This window comes from Oncorhynchus mykiss, chromosome 5 (genome assembly GCF_057628025.1).
Source record: "Oncorhynchus mykiss isolate SJ-2025 chromosome 5, ASM5762802v1, whole genome shotgun sequence".
NCBI lineage: Eukaryota > Metazoa > Chordata > Actinopteri > Salmoniformes > Salmonidae > Oncorhynchus > Oncorhynchus mykiss.
Genome location: NC_143026.1, coordinates 83771787 through 83797524, shown reverse-complemented (window position 1 = coordinate 83797524; position 25738 = coordinate 83771787). Strand labels below are relative to the sequence as shown.

Below are 25738 nucleotides of genomic sequence, written 5' to 3'. Positions count from 1 at the left end.
TCCTCAGTGCAGACCTGGCTCTAAACTGAATGTCTATGTCCTCCTCAGTGCAGACCTGGCTCTAAACTGAATGTCTATGTCCTCCTCAGTGCAGACCTGGATCTAAACTGAATGTCTATGTCCTCCTCAGTGCAGACCTGGATCTAAACTGAATGTCTATGTCCTCCTCAGTGCAGACCTGGATCTAAACTGAATGTCTATGTCCTCCTCAGTGCAGACCTGGATCTAAACTGAATGTCTATGTCCTCCTCAGTGCAGACCTGGATCTAGACTGAATGTGTGTGTCCTCCTCAGTGCAGACCTGGCTCTAAACTGAATGTCTATGTCCTCCTCAGTGCAGACCTGGATCTAGACTGAATGTGTGTGTCCTTCTCAGTGCAGACCTGGATCTAGACTGAATGTGTGTGTCTCCCCCAGTGCAGACCTGGATCTAGACTGAATGTGCGTGTCTCCCCCAGTGCAGACCTGGATCTAGACTGAATGTGCGTGTCTCCCCCAGTGCAGACCTGGATCTAGACTGAATGTGCGTGTCTCCCCCAGTGCAGACCTGGCTCTAAACTGAATGTGCGTGTCTCCCCCAGTGCAGACCTGGATCTAGACTGAATGTGTGTGTCCTCCTCAGTGCAGACCTGGATCTAGACTGAATGTGCGTGTCTCCCCCAGTGCAGACCTGGATCTAGACTGAATGTGTGTGTCTCCCCCAGTCCAGACCTGGGTCTAGACTGAATGTGTGTGTCCTCCTCAGTGCAGACCTGGATCTAGACTGAATGTGTGTGTTTCCCCCAGTGCAGACCTGGATCTAGACTGAATGTGTGTGTTTCCCCCAGTGCAGACCTGGATCTAGACTGAATGTGTGTGTCCTTCTCAGTGCAGACCTGGGTCTAGACTGAATGTGTGTGTCCTCCTCAATGCAGACCTGGATCTAGACTAAATGTGCGTGTCTCCCCCAGTGCAGACCTGGATCTAGACTGAATGTGTGTGTCTCCCCTAGTGCAGACCTGGGTCTAGACTGAATGTGCGTGTCTCCCCCAGTGCAGACCTGGATCTAGACTGAATGTGCGTGTCTCCCCCAGTGCAGACCTGGATCTAGACTGAATGTGTGTGTCCTTCACAGTGCAGACCTGGATCTAGACTGAATGTGTGTGTCTCCCCCAGTGCAGACCTGGATCTAGACTGAATGTGTGTGTCTCCCCCAGTGCAGACCTGGATCTAGACTGAATGTGTGTGTCCTCCTCAGTGCAGACCTGGATCTAGACTGAATGTGTGTGTCCTCCTCAGTGCAGACCTGGCTCTAAACTGAATGTCTATGTCCTCCTCAGTGCAGACCTGGATCTAGACTGAATGTGTGTGTCCTTCTCAGTGCAGACCTGGATCTAGACTGAATGTGTGTGTCTCCCCCAGTGCAGACCTGGATCTAGACTGAATATGTGTGTCTCCCCCAGTGCAGACCTGGATCTAGACTGAATGTGTGTGTCTCCCCCAGTGCAGACCTGGCTCTAAACTGAATGTCTATGTCCTCCTCAGTGCAGACCTGGATCTAGACTGAATGTGTGTGTCTCCCTCAGTGCAGACCTGGGTCTAGACTGAATGTGTGTGTCTCCCCCAGTGCAGACCTGGATCTAGACTGAATGTGTGTGTCTCCCCCAGTGCAGACCTGGATCTAGACTGAATGTGTGTGTCTCCCCCAGTGCAGACCTGGGTCTAGACTAAATGTGTGTGTCTCCCCCAGTGCAGACCTGGGTCTAGACTAAATGTGTGTGTCTCCCCCAGTGCAGACCTGGATCTAGACTGAATGTGTGTGTCTCCCCCAGTGCAGACCTGGATCTAGACTGAATGTGTGTGTCTCCCCCAGTGCAGACCTGGCTCTAAACTGAATGTCTATGTCCTCCTCAGTGCAGACCTGGCTCTAAACTGAATGTGTGTGTCCTCCTCAGTGCAGACCTGGCTCTAAACTGAATGTCTATGTCCTCCTCAGTGCAGACCTGGCTCTAAACTGAATGTCTATGTCCTCCTCAGTGCAGACCTGGCTCTAAACTGAATGTGTGTGTCCTCCTCAGTGCAGACCTGGCTCTAAACTGAATGTCTATGTCCTCCTCAGTGCAGACCTGGCTCTAAACTGAATGTCTATGTCCTCCTCAGTGCAGACCTGGATCTAAACTGAATGTCTATGTCCTCCTCAGTGCAGACCTGGATCTAAACTGAATGTCTATGTCCTCCTCAGTGCAGACCTGGATCTAAACTGAATGTCTATGTCCTCCTCAGTGCAGACCTGGATCTAAACTGAATGTCTATGTCCTCCTCAGTGCAGACCTGGATCTAGACTGAATGTGTGTGTCCTCCTCAGTGCAGACCTGGCTCTAAACTGAATGTCTATGTCCTCCTCAGTGCAGACCTGGATCTAGACTGAATGTGTGTGTCCTTCTCAGTGCAGACCTGGATCTAGACTGAATGTGTGTGTCTCCCCCAGTGCAGACCTGGATCTAGACTGAATGTGCGTGTCTCCCCCAGTGCAGACCTGGATCTAGACTGAATGTGCGTGTCTCCCCCAGTGCAGACCTGGATCTAGACTGAATGTGCGTGTCTCCCCCAGTGCAGACCTGGCTCTAAACTGAATGTGCGTGTCTCCCCCAGTGCAGACCTGGATCTAGACTGAATGTGTGTGTCCTCCTCAGTGCAGACCTGGATCTAGACTGAATGTGTGTGTCCTCCTCGGTGCAGACCTGGATCTAGACTGAATGTGTGTGTCCTTCTCAGTGCAGACCTGGATCTAGACTGAATTTGTGTGTCTCCCCCAGTGCAGACCTGGATCTAGACTGAATGTGTGTGTCTCCCCCAGTCCAGACCTGGGTCTAGACTGAATGTGTGTGTCCTCCTCAGTGCAGACCTGGATCTAGACTGAATGTGTGTGTTTCCCCCAGTGCAGACCTGGATCTAGACTGAATGTGTGTGTTTCCCCCAGTGCAGACCTGGATCTAGACTGAATGTGTGTGTCCTTCTCAGTGCAGACCTGGGTCTAGACTGAATGTGTGTGTCCTCCTCAATGCAGACCTGGATCTAGACTAAATGTGCGTGTCTCCCCCAGTGCAGACCTGGATCTAGACTGAATGTGTGTGTCTCCCCCAGTGCAGACCTGGGTCTAGACTGAATGTGCGTGTCTCCCCCAGTGCAGACCTGGATCTAGACTGAATGTGCGTGTCTCCCCCAGTGCAGACCTGGATCTAGACTGAATGTGTGTGTCCTTCACAGTGCAGACCTGGATCTAGACTGAATGTGTGTGTCTCCCCCAGTGCAGACCTGGCTCTAAACTGAATGTGCGTGTCTCCCCCAGTGCAGACTTGGATCTAGACTGAATGTGTGTGTCCTCCTCAGTGCAGACCTGGATCTAGACTGAATGTGCGTGTCTCCCCCAGTGCAGACCTGGATCTAGACTGAATGTGTGTGTCTCCCCCAGTCCAGACCTGGGTCTAGACTGAATGTGTGTGTCCTCCTCAGTGCAGACCTGGATCTAGACTGAATGTGTGTGTTTCCCCCAGTGCAGACCTGGATCTAGACTGAATGTGTGTGTTTCCCCCAGTGCAGACCTGGATCTAGACTGAATGTGTGTGTCCTTCTCAGTGCAGACCTGGGTCTAGACTGAATGTGTGTGTCCTCCTCAATGCAGACCTGGATCTAGACTAAATGTGCGTGTCTCCCCCAGTGCAGACCTGGATCTAGACTGAATGTGTGTGTCTCCCCTAGTGCAGACCTGGGTCTAGACTGAATGTGCGTGTCTCCCCCAGTGCAGACCTGGATCTAGACTGAATGTGCGTGTCTCCCCCAGTGCAGACCTGGATCTAGACTGAATGTGTGTGTCCTTCACAGTGCAGACCTGGATCTAGACTGAATGTGTGTGTCTCCCCCAGTGCAGACCTGGATCTAGACTGAATGTGTGTGTCTCCCCCAGTGCAGACCTGGATCTAGACTGAATGTGTGTGTCCTCCTCAGTGCAGACCTGGATCTAGACTGAATGTGTGTGTCCTCCTCAGTGCAGACCTGGCTCTAAACTGAATGTCTATGTCCTCCTCAGTGCAGACCTGGATCTAGACTGAATGTGTGTGTCCTTCTCAGTGCAGACCTGGATCTAGACTGAATGTGTGTGTCTCCCCCAGTGCAGACCTGGATCTAGACTGAATATGTGTGTCTCCCCCAGTGCAGACCTGGATCTAGACTGAATGTGTGTGTCTCCCCCAGTGCAGACCTGGCTCTAAACTGAATGTCTATGTCCTCCTCAGTGCAGACCTGGATCTAGACTGAATGTGTGTGTCTCCCTCAGTGCAGACCTGGGTCTAGACTGAATGTGTGTGTCTCCCCCAGTGCAGACCTGGATCTAGACTGAATGTGTGTGTCTCCCCCAGTGCAGACCTGGATCTAGACTGAATGTGTGTGTCTCCCCCAGTGCAGACCTGGGTCTAGACTAAATGTGTGTGTCTCCCCCAGTGCAGACCTGGGTCTAGACTAAATGTGTGTGTCTCCCCCAGTGCAGACCTGGATCTAGACTGAATGTGTGTGTCTCCCCCAGTGCAGACCTGGATCTAGACTGAATGTGTGTGTCTCCCCCAGTGCAGACCTGGCTCTAAACTGAATGTCTATGTCCTCCTCAGTGCAGACCTGGCTCTAAACTGAATGTGTGTGTCCTCCTCAGTGCAGACCTGGCTCTAAACTGAATGTCTATGTCCTCCTCAGTGCAGACCTGGCTCTAAACTGAATGTCTATGTCCTCCTCAGTGCAGACCTGGCTCTAAACTGAATGTGTGTGTCCTCCTCAGTGCAGACCTGGCTCTAAACTGAATGTCTATGTCCTCCTCAGTGCAGACCTGGCTCTAAACTGAATGTCTATGTCCTCCTCAGTGCAGACCTGGATCTAAACTGAATGTCTATGTCCTCCTCAGTGCAGACCTGGATCTAAACTGAATGTCTATGTCCTCCTCAGTGCAGACCTGGATCTAAACTGAATGTCTATGTCCTCCTCAGTGCAGACCTGGATCTAAACTGAATGTCTATGTCCTCCTCAGTGCAGACCTGGATCTAGACTGAATGTGTGTGTCCTCCTCAGTGCAGACCTGGCTCTAAACTGAATGTCTATGTCCTCCTCAGTGCAGACCTGGATCTAGACTGAATGTGTGTGTCCTTCTCAGTGCAGACCTGGATCTAGACTGAATGTGTGTGTCTCCCCCAGTGCAGACCTGGATCTAGACTGAATGTGCGTGTCTCCCCCAGTGCAGACCTGGATCTAGACTGAATGTGCGTGTCTCCCCCAGTGCAGACCTGGATCTAGACTGAATGTGCGTGTCTCCCCCAGTGCAGACCTGGCTCTAAACTGAATGTGCGTGTCTCCCCCAGTGCAGACCTGGATCTAGACTGAATGTGTGTGTCCTCCTCAGTGCAGACCTGGATCTAGACTGAATGTGTGTGTCCTCCTCGGTGCAGACCTGGATCTAGACTGAATGTGTGTGTCCTTCTCAGTGCAGACCTGGATCTAGACTGAATTTGTGTGTCTCCCCCAGTGCAGACCTGGATCTAGACTGAATGTGTGTGTCTCCCCCAGTCCAGACCTGGGTCTAGACTGAATGTGTGTGTCCTCCTCAGTGCAGACCTGGATCTAGACTGAATGTGTGTGTTTCCCCCAGTGCAGACCTGGATCTAGACTGAATGTGTGTGTTTCCCCCAGTGCAGACCTGGATCTAGACTGAATGTGTGTGTCCTTCTCAGTGCAGACCTGGGTCTAGACTGAATGTGTGTGTCCTCCTCAATGCAGACCTGGATCTAGACTAAATGTGCGTGTCTCCCCCAGTGCAGACCTGGATCTAGACTGAATGTGTGTGTCTCCCCCAGTGCAGACCTGGGTCTAGACTGAATGTGCGTGTCTCCCCCAGTGCAGACCTGGATCTAGACTGAATGTGCGTGTCTCCCCCAGTGCAGACCTGGATCTAGACTGAATGTGTGTGTCCTTCACAGTGCAGACCTGGATCTAGACTGAATGTGTGTGTCTCCCCAGTGCAGACCTGGCTCTAAACTGAATGTGCGTGTCTCCCCCAGTGCAGACCTGGATCTAGACTGAATGTGTGTGTCCTCCTCAGTGCAGACCTGGATCTAGACTGAATGTGCGTGTCTCCCCCAGTGCAGACCTGGATCTAGACTGAATGTGTGTGTCTCCCCCAGTCCAGACCTGGGTCTAGACTGAATGTGTGTGTCCTCCTCAGTGCAGACCTGGATCTAGACTGAATGTGTGTGTTTCCCCCAGTGCAGACCTGGATCTAGACTGAATGTGTGTGTTTCCCCCAGTGCAGACCTGGATCTAGACTGAATGTGTGTGTCCTTCTCAGTGCAGACCTGGGTCTAGACTGAATGTGTGTGTCCTCCTCAATGCAGACCTGGATCTAGACTAAATGTGCGTGTCTCCCCCAGTGCAGACCTGGATCTAGACTGAATGTGTGTGTCTCCCCCAGTGCAGACCTGGGTCTAGACTGAATGTGCGTGTCTCCCCCAGTGCAGACCTGGATCTAGACTGAATGTGCGTGTCTCCCCCAGTGCAGACCTGGATCTAGACTGAATGTGTGTGTCCTTCACAGTGCAGACCTGGATCTAGACTGAATGTGTGTGTCTCCCCCAGTGCAGACCTGGATCTAGACTGAATGTGTGTGTCTCCCCCAGTGCAGACCTGGATCTAGACTGAATGTGTGTGTCCTCCTCAGTGCAGACCTGGATCTAGACTGAATGTGTGTGTCCTCCTCAGTGCAGACCTGGCTCTAAACTGAATGTCTATGTCCTCCTCAGTGCAGACCTGGATCTAGACTGAATGTGTGTGTCCTTCTCAGTGCAGACCTGGATCTAGACTGAATGTGTGTGTCTCCCCCAGTGCAGACCTGGATCTAGACTGAATATGTGTGTCTCCCCCAGTGCAGACCTGGATCTAGACTGAATGTGTGTGTCTCCCCCAGTGCAGACCTGGCTCTAAACTGAATGTCTATGTCCTCCTCAGTGCAGACCTGGATCTAGACTGAATGTGTGTGTCTCCCTCAGTGCAGACCTGGGTCTAGACTGAATGTGTGTGTCTCCCCCAGTGCAGACCTGGATCTAGACTGAATGTGTGTGTCTCCCCCAGTGCAGACCTGGATCTAGACTGAATGTGTGTGTCTCCCCCAGTGCAGACCTGGGTCTAGACTAAATGTGTGTGTCTCCCCCAGTGCAGACCTGGGTCTAGACTAAATGTGTGTGTCTCCCCCAGTGCAGACCTGGATCTAGACTGAATGTGTGTGTCTCCCCCAGTGCAGACCTGGATCTAGACTGAATGTGTGTGTCTCCCCCAGTGCAGACCTGGCTCTAAACTGAATGTCTATGTCCTCCTCAGTGCAGACCTGGCTCTAAACTGAATGTGTGTGTCCTCCTCAGTGCAGACCTGGCTCTAAACTGAATGTCTATGTCCTCCTCAGTGCAGACCTGGCTCTAAACTGAATGTCTATGTCCTCCTCAGTGCAGACCTGGCTCTAAACTGAATGTGTGTGTCATCCTCAGTGCAGACCTGGCTCTAAACTGAATGTCTATGTCCTCCTCAGTGCAGACCTGGCTCTAAACTGAATGTCTATGTCCTCCTCAGTGCAGACCTGGATCTAAACTGAATGTCTATGTCCTCCTCAGTGCAGACCTGGATCTAAACTGAATGTCTATGTCCTCCTCAGTGCAGACCTGGATCTAAACTGAATGTCTATGTCCTCCTCAGTGCTGCCTGGATCTAAACTGAATGTCTATGTCCTCCTCAGTGCAGACCTGGATCTAGACTGAATGTGTGTGTCCTCCTCAGTGCAGACCTGGCTCTAAACTGAATGTCTATGTCCTCCTCAGTGCAGACCTGGATCTAGACTGAATGTGTGTGTCCTTCTCAGTGCAGACCTGGATCTAGACTGAATGTGTGTGTCTCCCCCAGTGCAGACCTGGATCTAGACTGAATGTGCGTGTCTCCCCCAGTGCAGACCTGGATCTAGACTGAATGTGCGTGTCTCCCCCAGTGCAGACCTGGATCTAGACTGAATGTGCGTGTCTCCCCCAGTGCAGACCTGGCTCTAAACTGAATGTGCGTGTCTCCCCCAGTGCAGACCTGGATCTAGACTGAATGTGTGTGTCCTCCTCAGTGCAGACCTGGATCTAGACTGAATGTGTGTGTCCTCCTCGGTGCAGACCTGGATCTAGACTGAATGTGTGTGTCCTTCTCAGTGCAGACCTGGATCTAGACTGAATTTGTGTGTCTCCCCCAGTGCAGACCTGGATCTAGACTGAATGTGTGTGTCTCCCCCAGTCCAGACCTGGGTCTAGACTGAATGTGTGTGTCCTCCTCAGTGCAGACCTGGATCTAGACTGAATGTGTGTGTTTCCCCCAGTGCAGACCTGGATCTAGACTGAATGTGTGTGTTTCCCCCAGTGCAGACCTGGATCTAGACTGAATGTGTGTGTCCTTCTCAGTGCAGACCTGGGTCTAGACTGAATGTGTGTGTCCTCCTCAATGCAGACCTGGATCTAGACTAAATGTGCGTGTCTCCCCCAGTGCAGACCTGGATCTAGACTGAATGTGTGTGTCTCCCCCAGTGCAGACCTGGGTCTAGACTGAATGTGCGTGTCTCCCCCAGTGCAGACCTGGATCTAGACTGAATGTGCGTGTCTCCCCCAGTGCAGACCTGGATCTAGACTGAATGTGTGTGTCCTTCACAGTGCAGACCTGGATCTAGACTGAATGTGTGTGTCTCCCCCAGTGCAGACCTGGATCTAGACTGAATGTGTGTGTCTCCCCCAGTGCAGACCTGGATCTAGACTGAATGTGTGTGTCCTCCTCAGTGCAGACCTGGATCTAGACTGAATGTGTGTGTCCTCCTCAGTGCAGACCTGGCTCTAAACTGAATGTCTATGTCCTCCTCAGTGCAGACCTGGATCTAGACTGAATGTGTGTGTCCTTCTCAGTGCAGACCTGGATCTAGACTGAATGTGTGTGTCTCCCCCAGTGCAGACCTGGATCTAGACTGAATATGTGTGTCTCCCCCAGTGCAGACCTGGATCTAGACTGAATGTGTGTGTCTCCCCCAGTGCAGACCTGGCTCTAAACTGAATGTCTATGTCCTCCTCAGTGCAGACCTGGATCTAGACTGAATGTGTGTGTCTCCCTCAGTGCAGACCTGGGTCTAGACTGAATGTGTGTGTCTCCCCCAGTGCAGACCTGGATCTAGACTGAATGTGTGTGTCTCCCCCAGTGCAGACCTGGATCTAGACTGAATGTGTGTGTCTCCCCCAGTGCAGACCTGGGTCTAGACTAAATGTGTGTGTCTCCCCCAGTGCAGACCTGGGTCTAGACTAAATGTGTGTTACTCCCCCAGTGCAGACCTGGATCTAGACTGAATGTGTGTGTCTCCCCCAGTGCAGACCTGGATCTAGACTGAATGTGTGTGTCTCCCCCAGTGCAGACCTGGCTCTAAACTGAATGTCTATGTCCTCCTCAGTGCAGACCTGGCTCTAAACTGAATGTGTGTGTCCTCCTCAGTGCAGACCTGGCTCTAAACTGAATGTCTATGTCCTCCTCAGTGCAGACCTGGCTCTAAACTGAATGTCTATGTCCTCCTCAGTGCAGACCTGGCTCTAAACTGAATGTGTGTGTCCTCCTCAGTGCAGACCTGGCTCTAAACTGAATGTCTATGTCCTCCTCAGTGCAGACCTGGCTCTAAACTGAATGTCTATGTCCTCCTCAGTGCAGACCTGGATCTAAACTGAATGTCTATGTCCTCCTCAGTGCAGACCTGGATCTAAACTGAATGTCTATGTCCTCCTCAGCGCAGACCTGGATCTAAACTGAATGTCTATGTCCTCCTCAGTGCAGACCTGGCTCTAAACTGAATGTCTATGTCCTCCTCAGTGCAGACCTGGATCTAAACTGAATGTCTATGTCCTCCTCAGTGCAGACCTGGATCTAAACTGAATGTCTATGTCCTCCTCAGTGCAGACCTGGCTCTAAACTGAATGTCTATGTCCTCCTCAGTGCAGACCTGGATCTAAACTGAATGTCTATGTCCTCCTCAGTGCAGACCTGGGTCTAGACCACTTTGCCATGAGAAGGTTCTACAACAACAAAGTATCTTCCCTGATGAATCCCTCGCAGAAACGGTAAGAAACCACCCCACACAAAGCAAATTTGATTGGTTAACATCAAGTTCACAGAAGCTCCTCTGCACAACAGATCAATATATTTCAAAGATCAACTGTCTGGTCATCAGTGAGCTTCAGATGTGGCCCTCTGGCTGAGGGATTCCTTGTTCTGAAATTTTACCTGATTCTACCTGATACCTGATGGAGGTCAATTTAAAAAATAAAAAATACATTATTTCACCTTTATTTAACCAGGTAGGCTAGTTGAGAACAAGTTCTCATTTGCAACTGCGACCTGGCCAAGATAAAGCGTAGCAATTCGACACATACAACAACACAGAGTTACACATGGAATAAACAAAACATACAGTCAATAATACAGTACAACAAAAGAAAACAAAAAGTCTATGTACAGTGAGTGCAAATGAGGTAAGTTAAGGAAATAAATAGGTCATGGTGGCGAAGTAATTACAATATAGCAATTAAACACTGGAATGGTAGATCAGCAGAAGATGAATGTGCAGGTAGAGATACTGGGGTGCAAAGGAGAAAAATAAATAAATACCAGTATGGGGATGAGGTAGGTAGATAGATGGGCTGTTTACAGATGGGCTATGTACAGGTGCAGTGATCTGTAAAATGTTCTGACAGCTGGTGATTAAAGCTAGTGAGGGAGATGTGAGTCTCCAGCTTCAGAGATTTTTGCAATTCGTTCCAGTCATGGGCAGGTGAGAACTGGAAGGAAAGACGACCAAAGGAGGAATTTGCTTTGGGGGTGACCAGTGAGATATACCTGCTGGAGCGCGTGCTACGAGTGGGTGCTGCTATGGTGACCAGTGAGCTGAGATAAGGCAGGGCTTTACCTAGCAGAGACTTGTAGATAACCTGTAGCCAGTGGGTTTGGCGACGAGTATGAAGCGAGGGCCAACCAACGAGAGCGTACAGGTCGCAATGGTGGGTAGTGTATGGGGCTTTGGTGACAAAACGGATGCCACTGTGATAGACTGCATCCAGTTTGTTGAGTAGAGTGTTGGAGGCTATTTTATAGATGACATCACCGAAGTCGAGGATCGGTAGGATGGTCAGTTTTACGAGGGTATGTTTGGCAGCATGAGTGAAGGATGCTTTGTTGCGATATAGGAAGCCGATTCTAGATGTAATTTTGGATTGGAGATGCTTAATGTGAGTCTGGAAGGAGAGTTTACAGTCTAACCAGACACCCAGGTATTTGTAGTTGTCCACGTATTCTAAGTCAGAGTCATCCAGAGTAGTGATGCTGGACGGGCGAGCAGGTGCGGGCAGTGATCAATTGAAAAGCATGCATTTAGTTTTACTTGCGTTTAAGAGCAGTTGGAGGCCACGGAAGAAGAGTGGTATGGCATTGAAGCTCGTCTGGAGGTTAGTTAACACAGTGTCCAAGGAGGGGCCAGAAGTATACAGAATGGTGTCGTCTGCGTAGAGGTGGATCAGAGAATCACCAGCAGCAAGAGCAACATCATTGATGTATACAGAAAAGAGAGTCGGCCAGAGAATTGAACCCTGTGGTACCACCCTTGATTGATTTGGGAGGTCAATCCCTCTCTCTCTAGGTATGTGTGGATGTTCAGCAGTCTGCTGAAGGGAGTTATGAACATGGATCCCTCTCCTCTCTTCCTCCTTTGTGTGGTTCTTCACGGCGTTCCCAACATCAATTCTGAGGGAGGTTAGAAATGCCCATACAAACACTATACTACACCTCTCACGTCACAGTGATACACACTGTTCTCAGATATACATTTTATGATGCACTACTGAATTAGCGATATATTTTTCCTGTTTGTGTTGTCTGCAGGATGTCGTCTGTTCCTGAGAGTGTACCAGAGCCTGCAGGTCGTCTGTACTTCAGCAGTCTAGTGAGATACCATACTCATTCACACTTCATTTGAATGTTCCGGATAGTCCATCTGTAGAGCATCTGTAGAGCGTCATAGTATCAACAAACTATCTGTTGAAAAGCAACTATTTGCTAAGGTTACAGTTACACTCTTAGAACAAAAGGTGTTCCTTAGCTGTGAAGAACACCTTTTGAGTTCCATGTAGAACCCTTTACACAGGGGAACCCAAAATGAAACTATGGCAGTGGGGACACCATTTATTTACACCAGAATTTCTGGGGACCAAATTTGTTGCCCAAATCTAATGACACAACCTTAAAATCTGTAAATGTAGATTTTTACATTAAAAAAACAACCTTCAATTCATTGTATTTTCATCTCTTATCAAAATGGAAAGAAACCAATAAATATATTTACCAATACATTTTTTTTTTTCAAATAATCTTTCTCAAACACTTTGTATATTGTCCAATACAATAATCTGTACTCTTATTTTTTTGCTCCTAAAAATACAATTAAAAATCATAATAATAATTGGCGACCCCACTGCAATTCCCTGCGACCCCGACTTTGAATACCACTGTAAAGGGGTGCGTGCTGGTGGCAGCGAAGTCAGGCGCAGGAGATCGAACTTGGTATAAACGGAGCAGTTTAATAAGCGCTCAAAAACTCAGAAAACCAAAATATACAAAATAAAACAAGTGGGTACAAAACCTGTCACACACCAGAACATAACTTACACATAGCTTACAAACAAACAATCACCGACAAGACATGAGGGGGTTAAATACACAACATGTAATGAATGGGATTGGAACCAGGTGTAATACAAGACAAGACAAAACCAAAGGAAAATGAAAAGAGGATCAACGATGACTAGAAAGTCGGTGACTTCGAACGCCGAACGTCGCCCGAACAAGGAGAGGGACCAACTTCGGCGGAAGTTGTGACAACTGTCCTATGGGACCGCTGCAGAACCCTTTTTTAAATAGTTTTATTGTAGTGTTAGGGTTAGGTTTCCAATAAGGGTAAGGGTTAATAAATATTACTGATAGTCTGTTGTAGATAGTCTGTAGAGCATCTGCATTGATTGCTGTTTGGGGTTTTAGGCTGGGTTTCTGTACAGCACTTTGTGACTTCTGCTGATATATAAAAAAAAGGCTTTATATATACATTTGATTGATTGATTGATTGATTGATCTACAGATGGACTATGGAAATATAGTGTTACCATGGTAATAATATTATGAGTATGAAAATGTATCCACTCTGGATAAGAGTGTCTGCTAAATGACTAAAATCTAAATGCATATGTGTGTTTACTTTGTCTGTGTGTGTTTATATCTGTCACAGTCACGTGTGAGCAGTGGCAGTGCAGACAGGGTTTACTTTGTCTGTGTGTGTTTATATCTGTCACAGTCACGTGTGAGCAGTGGCAGTGCAGACAGACAGGGTTTACTTTGTCTGTGTGTGTTTATATATCTGTCACAGTCACGTGCGAGCAGTGCAGACAGACAGGGTTTACTTTGTCTGTGTGTGTTTATATATCTGTCACAGTCACGTGCGAGCAGTGCAGACAGACAGAGTTTACTTTGTACTGCAACCAGCTCAACTGCTGAAGGGAGACATAATGGTAGGTATAATCACACTCATATACCGTACCTGCACTTTTAAAATCCAGAATTGAATGGAATGTTATACAAAGCTCAGTGGTCTGACTGTATGAACCTTATAGACAGCCAGGTGAGGTAACTGTCTGTGTCTGCTGTCTGTGGTTCAGGTGGTGTGTTATAATAAAAACCACCAGACAGCCAGCCGAGAGGTCATCTTCAGGCTCCAGTTTCACACTGGCATTATCCACGGTCGCCCCCTGCTTTTCCCCAAGGAAGACCTTGACACAGCTTATATAGGTACAGTAGTAGTAGTAGTAGTAGGCCTACTGGGAAGCCTAATGCAATGAATGACCTACTCTCTCTCTCTCTCCCTCTCTTTCTCTCCCTCTCTTTCTCTCCCTCTCCCTCTCCCTCTCTCTCTCTCTCTCTCTCTCTCTCTCTCTCCCTTTCTCTCTTTCTCTCTGTGTAAGTATTGTCACAGGCTAACCTTGGTCTAATCACCAGGTGATGAGTGCAGGCGTGAAATACAGACGAAAGCCAACGCATGCAGGTAGACATGCACACACACAGATAGAGATGGATGATCACCTTCCCTCCTTATTCCAGATCCTAGGTTTCCAGATGATGGGAAAGTTGAGTTGGTGTTCTCTGAAAGTCCTGAAAGGATGCCAGGTAATTCCCGGCCGTCATCGTTGTTAAGCATAATCCTAATCTCCCCTTCAAACCACCATTGGTCCAACGAACACTCACCTGGACCACCACTACAGCTGGTGTGGCTGACTAACAGCCCCTGCCAACCCCGTCACCCTACAGTCACACATCCTGTAAAGACTATTTAAAAGTTCCAATTCGTCACGATGCATGAGTGATGCAAACTGTTTTTGACACGTTGAGGTAATGTCCAGACTTAGATACAGTTGGGGGATGTTCCCATTTATTGAATAAAATAATATGAGGACAGATTAAACTTGATGATTTACCATGGTGGTGACGATTTGTGGTTGAGTAATCCGGGTTAAAGGCAGCCTTGTAAATAGCTGTAAAAACCATGTGAATGTCCTGTTCACCCATGCATGACTACTACCTGGTTACCTGTGATCTTATACACCTGAGCCATCAACTGACCTACCACCTGACCCATAACCTCAGTGAGACTGCTCTCTAGTGGTGAGAACTGACAGCCCAAAACAGACAAAACTAGACAAACACAAATCCTATCAAAATGGCTCTTATATATCCTGTCAGCTGCCGTCACAGCCCTTCACCCTGCAGTCACACATCCTGTCAGCTGCCGTCACAGCCCTTCACCCTGCAGTCACATATCCTGTCAGCTGCCGTCACAGCCCTTCACCCTGCAGTCACACATCCTGTCAGCTGCTGTCACAGCCCTTCACCCTGCAGTCACACATCCTGTCAGCTGCTGTCACAGCCCTTCACCCTGCAGTCACACATCCTGTCAGTTGCTGTCACAGCCCTTCACCCTGCAGTCACATATCCTGTCAGCTGCTGTCACAGCCCTTCACCCTGCAGTCACATATCCTGTCAGCTGCTGTCACAGCCCTTCACCCTGCAGTCACACATCCTGTCAGCTGCCGTCACAGCCCTTCACCCTGCAGTCACATATCCTGTCAGCTGCCGTCACAGCCCTTCACCCTGCAGTCACACATCCTGTCAGCTGCTGTCACAGCCCTTCACCCTGCAGTCACACATCCTGTCAGCTGCTGTCACAGCCCTTCACCCTGCAGTCACACATCCTGTCAGCTGCCGTCACAGCCCTTCACCCTGCAGTCACACATCCTGTCAGCTGCTGTCACAGCCCTTCACCCTGCAGTCACACATCCTGTCAGCTGCTGTCACAGCCCTTCACCCTGCAGTCACACATCCTGTCAGCTGCCGTCACAGCCCTTCACCCTGCAGTCACACATCCTGTCAGCTGCTGTCACAGCCCTTCACCCTGCAGTCACATATCCTGTCAGCTGCTGTCACAGCCCTTCACCCTGCAGTCACATATCCTGTCAGCTGCTGTCACAGCCCTTCACCCTGCAGTCACATATCCTGTCAGCTGCTGTTACAGCCCTTCACCCTGCAGTCACATATCCTGTCAGCTGCTGTCACAGCCCTTCACCCTGCAGTCACATATCCTGTCAGCTGCTGTCACAGCCCTTCACCCTGCAGTCACATATCCTGTCAGCTGCTGTCACAGCCCTTCACCCTGCAGTCACACATCCTGTCAGCTGCCGTCACAAAAGAACAGAACAGAGCAGAACAATACAGATCCGAGCAGAATTAGAACAGAGCAGAACAGAACAGAACCGAACAGAGCAGAGCAGAACAGAACAGAGCAGAACAGAACAGAGCAGAGCAGAGCAGAAAAGAGCAGAACAGAACAGAACAGAGCAGAACAGAACAGAACAGAACAGAGCAGAACAGAGAAGAACAAAGCAGAGCAGAGCAGAACAGAACAGAGCAGAGAAGAACAGAACAGAGCAGAGAAGAACAGAACAGAGCAGAACAGAACAGAACAGAGTAGAACAGAACAGAGTGGAACAGAGCAGAACATAACAGAACAGAACAGAGTAGAACAGAACAGAGCAGAACAGAGAAGAACAAAGCAGAGCAGAGCAGAACAGAACAGAGCAGAGCAGAACAGAGCAGAGCAGAGCAGAACAGAACAGAGCAGAGAAGAACAGAACAGAGCAGAGAAGAACAGAACAGAGCAGAACAGAACAGAACAGAGCAGAACAGAGTAGAACAGAACAGAGTGGAACAGAGCAGAACATAACAGAGCAGAACAAAGACGAACAGAACAGAGCAGAACAGAGCAGAACAGAGCAGAACAGAACAGAGCAGAACAGAACAGAGCAGAACAGAGAAGAACAGAACAGAGAAGAACAGAGCAGAACAGAACAGAACAGAACAGAGCAAAACAGAACAGATCAGAGCAGAACAGAACAGAGCAGAACAGAATGGAACAGAGCAGAACGGAACAAAGCAGAACAGAACAAAGCAGAACAGAATGGAGCAGAACAGAACGGAACGGAGCAGAACGGAACGAAGCAGAACGGAACAGAGCAGAATGGAACAGAGCAGAACAGAACAGAGCAGAACAGAACAGAGCAGAGCAGAGCAGAACAGAGCAGAACAGAACAGAACAGAGCAGAACAGAACAGAGTAGAACAGAACAGAGTAGAACAGACAAATATCATGACTCACTATCAAATCAAAACCAATCCTTCTGAGACCACCACATCAGAATTGTTCACCTGTTCAGTTAGTCTGAACAGACACAGACATGTCTGTTTCAGAATATGCTTGTGTGAGCAGAAATTGTGCCAAAAGATTTGACCAAGCAACCTGTGCCTTCTTGCTCTTTCCAGAAAGGGGCAGTATTCAGACTGGCTAACTGTAACACACACTGCTCTGTAACACACACTCCTCTGTGACACACACACACTCCTCTGTAACACACACACACTCATCTGTAACACACACACACTCCTCTGTAACACACACATAACACACACTGCTCTGTAACACACACTCCTCTGTAACACACACTGCTCTGTAACACACACTCCTCTGTAACACACACTGCTCTGTAACACACACTCCTCTGTAACACACACTCCTCTGTAACACGCACTGCTCTGTAACACACACTCCTCTGTAACACACACTGCTCTGTAACACACACTCCTCTGTAACACACACTCCTCTGTAACCCACACTCCTCTGTAACACACACACACTCCTCTGTAACCCACACTCCTCTGTAACACACACACACTCCTCTGTAACACACACTCCTCTGTAACACACACACACTCCTCTGTAACACACACACTCTTCTGTAACACACACACACTCCTCTGTAACACACACTGCTCTGTAACACACACTGCTCTGTAACCCACACTCCTCTGTAACACACACACACTCCTCTGTAACACACACATAACACACACTGCTCTGTAACACACACTGCTCTGTAACACACACACACTCCTCTGTAACACACACTCCTCTGTAACACACACTGCTCTGTAACACACACTCCTCTGTAACACACACTCCTCTGTAACACACACATAACACACACTGCTCTGTAACACACACTCCTCTGTAACACACACTGCTCTGTAACACACACTCCTCTGTAACACACACTCCTCTGTAACACGCACTGCTCTGTAACACACACTCCTCTGTAACACACACTGCTCTGTAACACACACTCCTCTGTAACACACACTCCTCTGTAACCCACACTCCTCTGTAACACACACACACTCCTCTGTAACACACACTCCTCTGTAACACACACACACTCCTCTGTAACACACACACACTCCTCTGTAACACACACACACTCCTCTGTAACACACACTGCTCTGTAACACACACTGCTCTGTAACCCACACTCCTCTGTAACACACACACACTCCTCTGTAACACACACTCCTCTGTAACACACACACACTCCTCTGTAACACACACTCCTCTGTAACACACACTGCTCTGTAACACACACACACTCCTCTGTAACACACACTCCTCTGTAACACACACTGCTCTGTAACACACACTGCTCTGTAACACACACTCCTCTGTAACACACACTCCTCTGTAACACACACTCCTCTGTAACACACACATAACACACACTGCTCTGTAACACACACACACTCCTCTGTAACACACACACACTCCTCTGTAACACACTCCTCTGTAACACACCCTGCTCTGTAACACACACTCCTCTGTAACACACACATACTCCTCTGTAACACACTCCTCTGTAACACACACACACTCCTCTGTAACACACACACACTCCTCTGTAACACACACTCCTCTGTAACACACACTCCTCTGTAACACACACTCCTCTGTAACACACACACACTCCTCTGTAACACACACTCCTCTGTAACACACACTCCTCTGTAACACACACACACTCCTCTGTAACACACACACACTCCTCTGTAACACACACACACTCCTCTGTAACACACACTGCTCTGTAACACACACTGCTCTGTAACCCACACTCCTTTGTAACACACACACACTCCTCTGTAACACACACTCCTCTGTAACACACACTGCTCTGTAACACACACTGCTCTGTAACACACACTCCTCTGTAACACACACACACTCCTCTGTAACACACACTCCTCTGTAACACACACATAACACACACTGCTCTGTAACACACACTCCTCTGTAACACACACTCCTCTGTAACACACACTGCTCTGTAACACACCCTGCTCTGTAACACACACTCCTCTGTAACACACACTGCTCTGTAACACACACTCCTCTGTAACACACACATACTCCTCTGTAACACACACACACTCCTCTGTAACACACACTCCTCTGTAACCCACACTCCTCTGTAACACACACACACTCCTCTGTAACACACACTGCTCTGTAACACACACTGCTCTGTAACCCACACTCCTCTGTAACACACACTCCTCTGTAACACACACACACTCCTCTGTAACACACACTCCTCTGTAACACACACTGCTCTGTAACACACACTGCTCTGTAACACACACTCCTCTGTAACACACACACACTCCTCTGTAACACACACTCCTCTGTAACACACACATAACACATACTGCTCTGTAACACACACTCCTCTGTAACACACACTGCTCTGTAACACACACTCCTCTGTAACACACACTCCTCTGTAACACACACTCCTCTGTAACACACACTGCTCTGTAACACACACTCCTCTGTAACACACACACACTCCTCTGTAACACACACACACTCCTCTGTAACACACACTCCTCTGTAACACACACAGACTCCTCTGTAACACACACTCCTCTGTAACACACACTGCTCTGTAACACACACTCCTCTGTAACACACACACACTCCTCTGTAACACACACATAACACACACTGCTCTGTAACACACACTCCTCTGTAACACACACTGCTCTGTAACACACACTGCTCTGTAACACACACTCCTCTGTAACACACACTCCTCTGTAACACACACACTCCTCTGTAACACACACTGCTCCACTCAACAGGAAACAATAAAGGCTCTTATCACACACACATCACCCAGGAATGCAGATCCCAGATACAGGCAAAGAAACAGACAGAGCAGAACTGCAAAGAGCTCAGGATTCAACCATCCATACACATAAACACACCTCCACTTTGCTCACTCACATACTCAATCACGCACACATGCACGTGTGCACACAAACTCACACAAAAAAATTGAAAGAATTCATATTTTCTACAATATTTTTTTAAGTAAATAAACAAAAATTGTCCTCTCCTGGGATCAGCTGATGTTGTTACAGAATATAGTGTGTTCCTTGACAATGCTGGGCTGTTGTGCAACAAACCCATGACGGAGATTGTCCTCAGTCTCCCTCAGTCTCTCTCTCTCGCTCTCTGTTTATTTCTCTTTATATGGTTTTGTCATCTGAAGGCAGTGGTCACTGGCAAAACGGACCCTCTGTCATCGTGGACTACGATACCTGGGACCCCCTGGTTCGACGGGACTCCTATGAGTACATCTCTCCAGAAGGACTAGGTATTGTAACATCTCTCCAGAAGGACTAGGTATTGTAACATCTCTCCTGAAGGACTAGGTATTGTAACATCTCTCCTGAAGGACTAGGTATTGTAACATCTCTCCAGAAGGACTAGGTATTGTAACATCTCTCCTGAAGGACTAGGTATTGTAACATCTCTCCTGAAGGACTAGGTATTGTAACATCTCTCCTGAAGGACTAGGTATTGTAACATCTCTCCTGAAGGACTAGGTATTGTAACATATCTCCTGAAGGACTAGGTATTGTAACATCTCTCCTGAAGGACTAGGTATTGTAACATCTCTCCTGAAGGACTAGGTATTGTAACATCTCTCCTGAAGGACTAGGTATTGTAACATCTCTCCTGAAGGACTAGGTATTGTAACATCTCTCCAGAAGGACTAGGTATTGTAACATCTCTCCAGAAGGACTAGGTATTGTAACATCTCTCCTGAAGGAGTAGGTATTGTAACATCTCTCCAGAAGGACTAGGTATTGTAACATCTCTGCTGAAGGACTAGGCATTGTAACATCTCTCCTGAAGGACTAGGTATTGTAACATCTCTCCAGAAGGACTAGGTATTGTAACATCTCTCCAGAAGGAATAGGTATTGTAACATCTCTCCTGAAGGACTAGGTATTGTAACATCTCTCCTGAAGGACTAGGTATTGTAACATCTCTCCTGAAGGACTAGGTATTGTAACATCTCTCCTGAAGGACTAGGTATTGTAACATCTCTCCTGAAGGACTAGGTATTGTAACATATCTCCTGAAGGACTAGGTATTGTAACATCTCTCCTGAAGGACTAGGTATTGTAACATCTCTCCAGAAGGACTAGGTATTGTAACATCTCTCCTGAAGGACTAGGTATTGTAACATCTCTCCAGAAGGACTAGGTATTGTAACATCTCTCCTGAAGGACTAGGTATTGTAACATCTCTCCTGAAGGACTAGGTATTGTAACATCTCTCCTGAAGGACTAGGTATTGTAACATCTCTCCTGAAGGACTAGGTATTGTAACATCTCTCCTGAAGGACTAGGTATTGTAACATCTCTCCAGAAGGACTAGGTATTGTAATATCTCTCCAGAAGGACTAGGTATTGTAACATCTCTCCTGAAGGAGTAGGTATTGTAACATCTCTCCAGAAGGACTAGGTATTGTAACATCTCTGCTGAAGGACTAGGCATTGTAACATCTCTCCTGAAGGACTAGGTATTGTAACATCTCTCCAGAAGGACTAGGTATTGTAACATCTCTCCAGAAGGAATAGGTATTGTAACATCTCTCCTGAAGGACTAGGTATTGTAACATCTCTCCTGAAGGACTAGGTATTGTAACATCTCTCCTGAAGGACTAGGTATTGTAACATCTCTCCTGAAGGACTAGGTATTGTAACATCTCTCCTGAAGGACTAGGTATTGTAACATCTCTCCTGAAGGACTATGTATTGTAACATCTCTCCTGAAGGACTAGGTATTGTAACATCTCTCCTGAAGGACTAGGTATTGTAACATCTCTCCAGAAGGACTAGGTATTGTAACATCTCTCCTGAAGGACTAGGTATTGTAACATCTCTCCTGAAGGACTAGGTATTGTAACATCTCTCCTGAAGGACTAGGTATTGTAACATCTCTCCTGAAGGACTAGGTATTGTAACATCTCTCCTGAAGGACTAGGTATTGTAACATCTCTCCAGAAGGACTAGGTATTGTAACATATCTCCTGAAGGACTAGGTATTGTAACATCTCTCTAGAAGGACTAGGTATTGTAACATCTCTCTAGAAGGACTAGGTATTGTAACATCTCTCCAGAAGGACTAGGTATTGTAACATCTCTCCAGAAGAATTAGGTATTGTCACACACACACACACACACTACCCTGGACCAGACGACTGTAACAATCACTACAGCCAGTGGTTGAGGTTTGAGTCCCAGCTGTTTTAAACCAGGTCTATATCGGCAGCCATGTCATTTAGACAGACCGCGCATTGGGAAAGCAATGTGGCAAGGCACCATGCAAACAGTTATGCAAACATATGCACACACACACACTCGCAAACACACACACACACGCGCACACACATGCACACACACACACAGACACGGTATATTAACAGGTAAACAGACAAACTCACACACAGACATAATGAGGGTGCCAGCCTGTGAAAAAGAAAAAACAGAAACTCAGAAGAATGTTGTTTTCAGCCACAGATGGTTCAGTTTGAACCCCCTTCTCTTTCTCTCTATATGTTAAACTCTCTCTTTCTCTCCCCCCTCTCTCCCCCCCTCTCTCTCTCCTTCTCTCTCCCCCTCTCTCCCACTCTCTCTCTTTCCCTCTCTCTCTCTCTCCCCTCCTCTCTCTCTCTCTCTCTCTCTTTCTCTCCTTCTCTCTCTCTCTCTCTCTCTCCTTCTCTCTCTCCCCTTCTCTCTCTCTCCCTCTCTCTCTCTCCTTCTCTCTCTCCCCCTCTCCATCCCCCTCTCTCCACTCCCCCCCCCCTCTCTCTCTCTCACCCACTCTCTCTCTCCCTGTCTCTTTCCAGCTCTCTCCTTCTCTACCTTTCCCTTCTCCCTCTCCCTTCTCTCTCGCTACATATCACTCTCTACATATCACCTCTGTCTTGTACCTTTCTCTCCTATGTCTCTCTTCTCCCCCTTTCTACTTTGTCAGGTTCAGGTTGCAGGTTTCCATACCGTCCCCCTGGAGGTACTGAGAGAGGAAGGGAAAGAGTGAGAGTGAGAGAGAGAGAGATACCCAGAGCAAAACAGAATCTTTTGGAGTGTAAGAGTAGGCGGTGAGTCGAGCGCTTAAAGGAGAGAGAGAGATAGGGGAAGAGAGAAGGAGAGAGAGAGAGATAGAGAGAGATAGGGGAAGAGAGAAGGAGAGAGAGAGAGAGAGAGAGAGAGGGAAGAGAAGGAGAGAGAGAGAGATAAGGAGAGAGAGAAGGAGAGAGAGAGGGGAGAGAGAAGGAGAGAGAGAGGGGAGAGAAGGAGAGAGAGAGAGAGAGAGAGAGGGAGAGAGAGAAGGAGAGGAAGGAGAGAGAGAAGGAGAGAGAGAAAGAGAGAGAAGGAAAGATAGGGGAAGAGAGAAGGAGAGAGCGAGAGAGGGAAGGGAGAAAGAGAGAGAGAGAAGGAGAGAGAAGGAGAGAGAGAGATGGGGAGAGAGAAGGGGGAGAGAGAGTGCGTAGGGGGACCCAGGGGGGCAGTTAGCACCTTTAGAGAAAGAGAGAAAGAATGTTACTCTCTGCTAGTCTTCCTTTAGCTGCCTTAGAGAAAGAGAGACGACAGAAGAGGAGAGGAGCTCTACACAAAACCTGGTCTGAACGGTTACCACTCTCTTCTCTATCTTTATCCTCTCTTTGTCTTTTCTTCTTTCTCTGTCCTTTTCAATTATTTATTCCTTTCTCTTTCTTGTTCCCCTTCAACCATGTGTTTGTCATCTGGGTTCTCTCCTACTCTCCCTCACATTTTGAAGGGACTGAAGTGAGGCATTTCTTCCAGATTTAGTGACGATGTAAGTTGATGTGATGTTGTGTTACAGTTGGTATAGGGAGAACGTTGTAGCTCTAAGTTGTTGTCGTACTTATTGTATTAGTGAATGTCTGTCGTGTGAGTGATGTTAGTGAGTTGTTTTGTTGTGACAGGATTTAGTGTCAGTTACAGGGTATAGTTGTGTCTGTGTTGCTGCTTGTTCAATATGTCACACAGTGATGAGTGAGATGGGACATGTGTGTGTCTGTGTGTGTGTCTGTTAGACCAGCTGTGTGGCTTTACCATGCATGTCTGGTATTTGAGTATCATAGTCTCGCTGGACTGAGGGACTTCACTATGTATTTGTGTGTGCGTGCGTGTGTGCGTGCGTGCATGTGTGCGTGCGTGCGTGCGTGTGTGCGTGCGTGCGTGCGTGTAGCTTTGTTATGATATTCATCTGGACATTACCGGTTCAGAAGCACCCACACATGTTGCAGGTTAGCATGTTATAGAGGTAGCTATGCATCTATAATGTCTTTATTGTACTGCTCTTTAGATTCAACAATCTGGCTGCTAAGGCAGTTTTATGAATGAGACAAGAAGTTCATTCTAAATGGCACCCTATTCACTATATAGGGCACCACTTTTGACCAGTGTTATATGGGCCCTGGTCAAATGCAATAGGGTTCTTCGGCTGTCCCCATAGATCCATGTACAACCGTCGGTGAAAAGGGTTCTATGTGGAACCCAAAAAGGTTAGACCTGGAACCAACAAAGGGTTCTCCTATGGGGACTGCCAAATAACCAAATACAGTTCTAGATAGTACATTTTATAGATAGTTCTAGATAGTACATTGTATAGTAACATACACTAGGAGTGTATGTTACTATACATGTGTTGTTACAGTAAGAGTATGTTATTGTTGCTCTTCAGGGTGGAAATGTCTCAACAGTTTCCCACAGATGGAGGAAATTGTGTGTGTGTGTTATCTAATATCAACATCTGGTGCAATTTCATACCACACTGTATGCTACTATGCATGTGTTGTTACAGGAAGTTTATTTTATGATTTTATTCAGGGTGGATTTTATTTTTACAGTAACAGATTAGCCCAGATCATCCTATACAGTGCCTTGCAAAAGTGTTCAGACCCATTGGAATTCTTCATAGTTTATTGTGTTACAAAGTGGGATTAAAATTGATTTAATTGTACTGTTTACACCAATCTACACAAAATACCCTGTAATGTCAAAGTGGTTGAAAAATTCCACTTTTAAATTCCACTTTTAAATGAAATAAAATACCTAAAATATAGTTGTTGCGTAGGTGTCAGCTCCCTGAGTCAGTTCATGTTAGAAACACCTCTGGCATCGATTACAGCTGTGAGTCTTCTTGGGTAAGTCTTTAAAAGCTTTGCACACCTGGATTGTGCAACATTTGTCCATTATTTCTTTCAAAATTCTTCAAGCTCTGTCAAAATGTTGGACAGCAATTTTCAAGTCTTGCCATAGATTTTTAAGCAGATTTAAGTCAAAATGGTGACTTGGCCAGTCAGGAACATTCACTGTCTTATTGGTAAGCAACTCCAGTGTAGATTTGGCTAGGTTATTGTCCTGCTGAAAGGTGAATTCCTCTCCCAGTGTCTGGTGTAAAGCAGACTAAAGCAGGTTTTCCTCTAGTCTTTTACCTGTACTTAGTTCCATCTCGTTTCTTTTCATCCTGAAAAACTACACAGTCTTTGCCGATGTCAAGCATACCCATACCATGATGCAGCCACCATGCTTGAAAATAAGGAGGCAGTATCTCAGTGATGTGTTGTGTTGGATTTGCCCCAAATATAAGGCTTTGCATTTATGCCAAAAACTATATTCCTTTGCTATGTTTGTTCTTTTCAGTATTACTTTAGCGCCTTGTTGCATAGAAGATGCATGTTTTGGAAAAGTTTGTATGTTTGTATTCTTCTTCTTTAGGTCATTATTGTGGAGTCACAACAATGTTGTTGATCCATCCTCAGCCA

At 47.4% G+C, this 25738-nt stretch overlaps 1 protein-coding gene across 4 annotated transcripts in view; it reads left to right on the top strand.

The window, feature by feature from the left end:
* Window positions 1–25738, top strand: part of si:ch211-191a24.3 (tensin-3) — a 108125-nt gene that overhangs the window by 27252 nt on the left and 55135 nt on the right. For 2 of the 4 annotated variants that reach the window (XM_021604524.3, XM_090236149.1), the window contains 7 exons: window positions 10092–10175; window positions 11747–11859; window positions 11989–12049; window positions 13589–13664; window positions 13812–13941; window positions 14251–14316; window positions 20141–20245. In XM_021604524.3, coding sequence (XP_021460199.3) covers window positions 10092–10175; window positions 11747–11859; window positions 11989–12049; window positions 13589–13664; window positions 13812–13941; window positions 14251–14316; window positions 20141–20245 — 635 coding nt within the window. Of the gene's footprint in view, window positions 1–10091; window positions 10176–11746; window positions 11860–11988; window positions 12050–13588; window positions 13665–13811; window positions 13942–14250; window positions 14317–20140; window positions 20246–23016; window positions 23567–25738 lie in introns of those variants that run through there. The other 2 variants (XM_090236148.1, XM_090236150.1) reach the window with 2 other exon arrangements.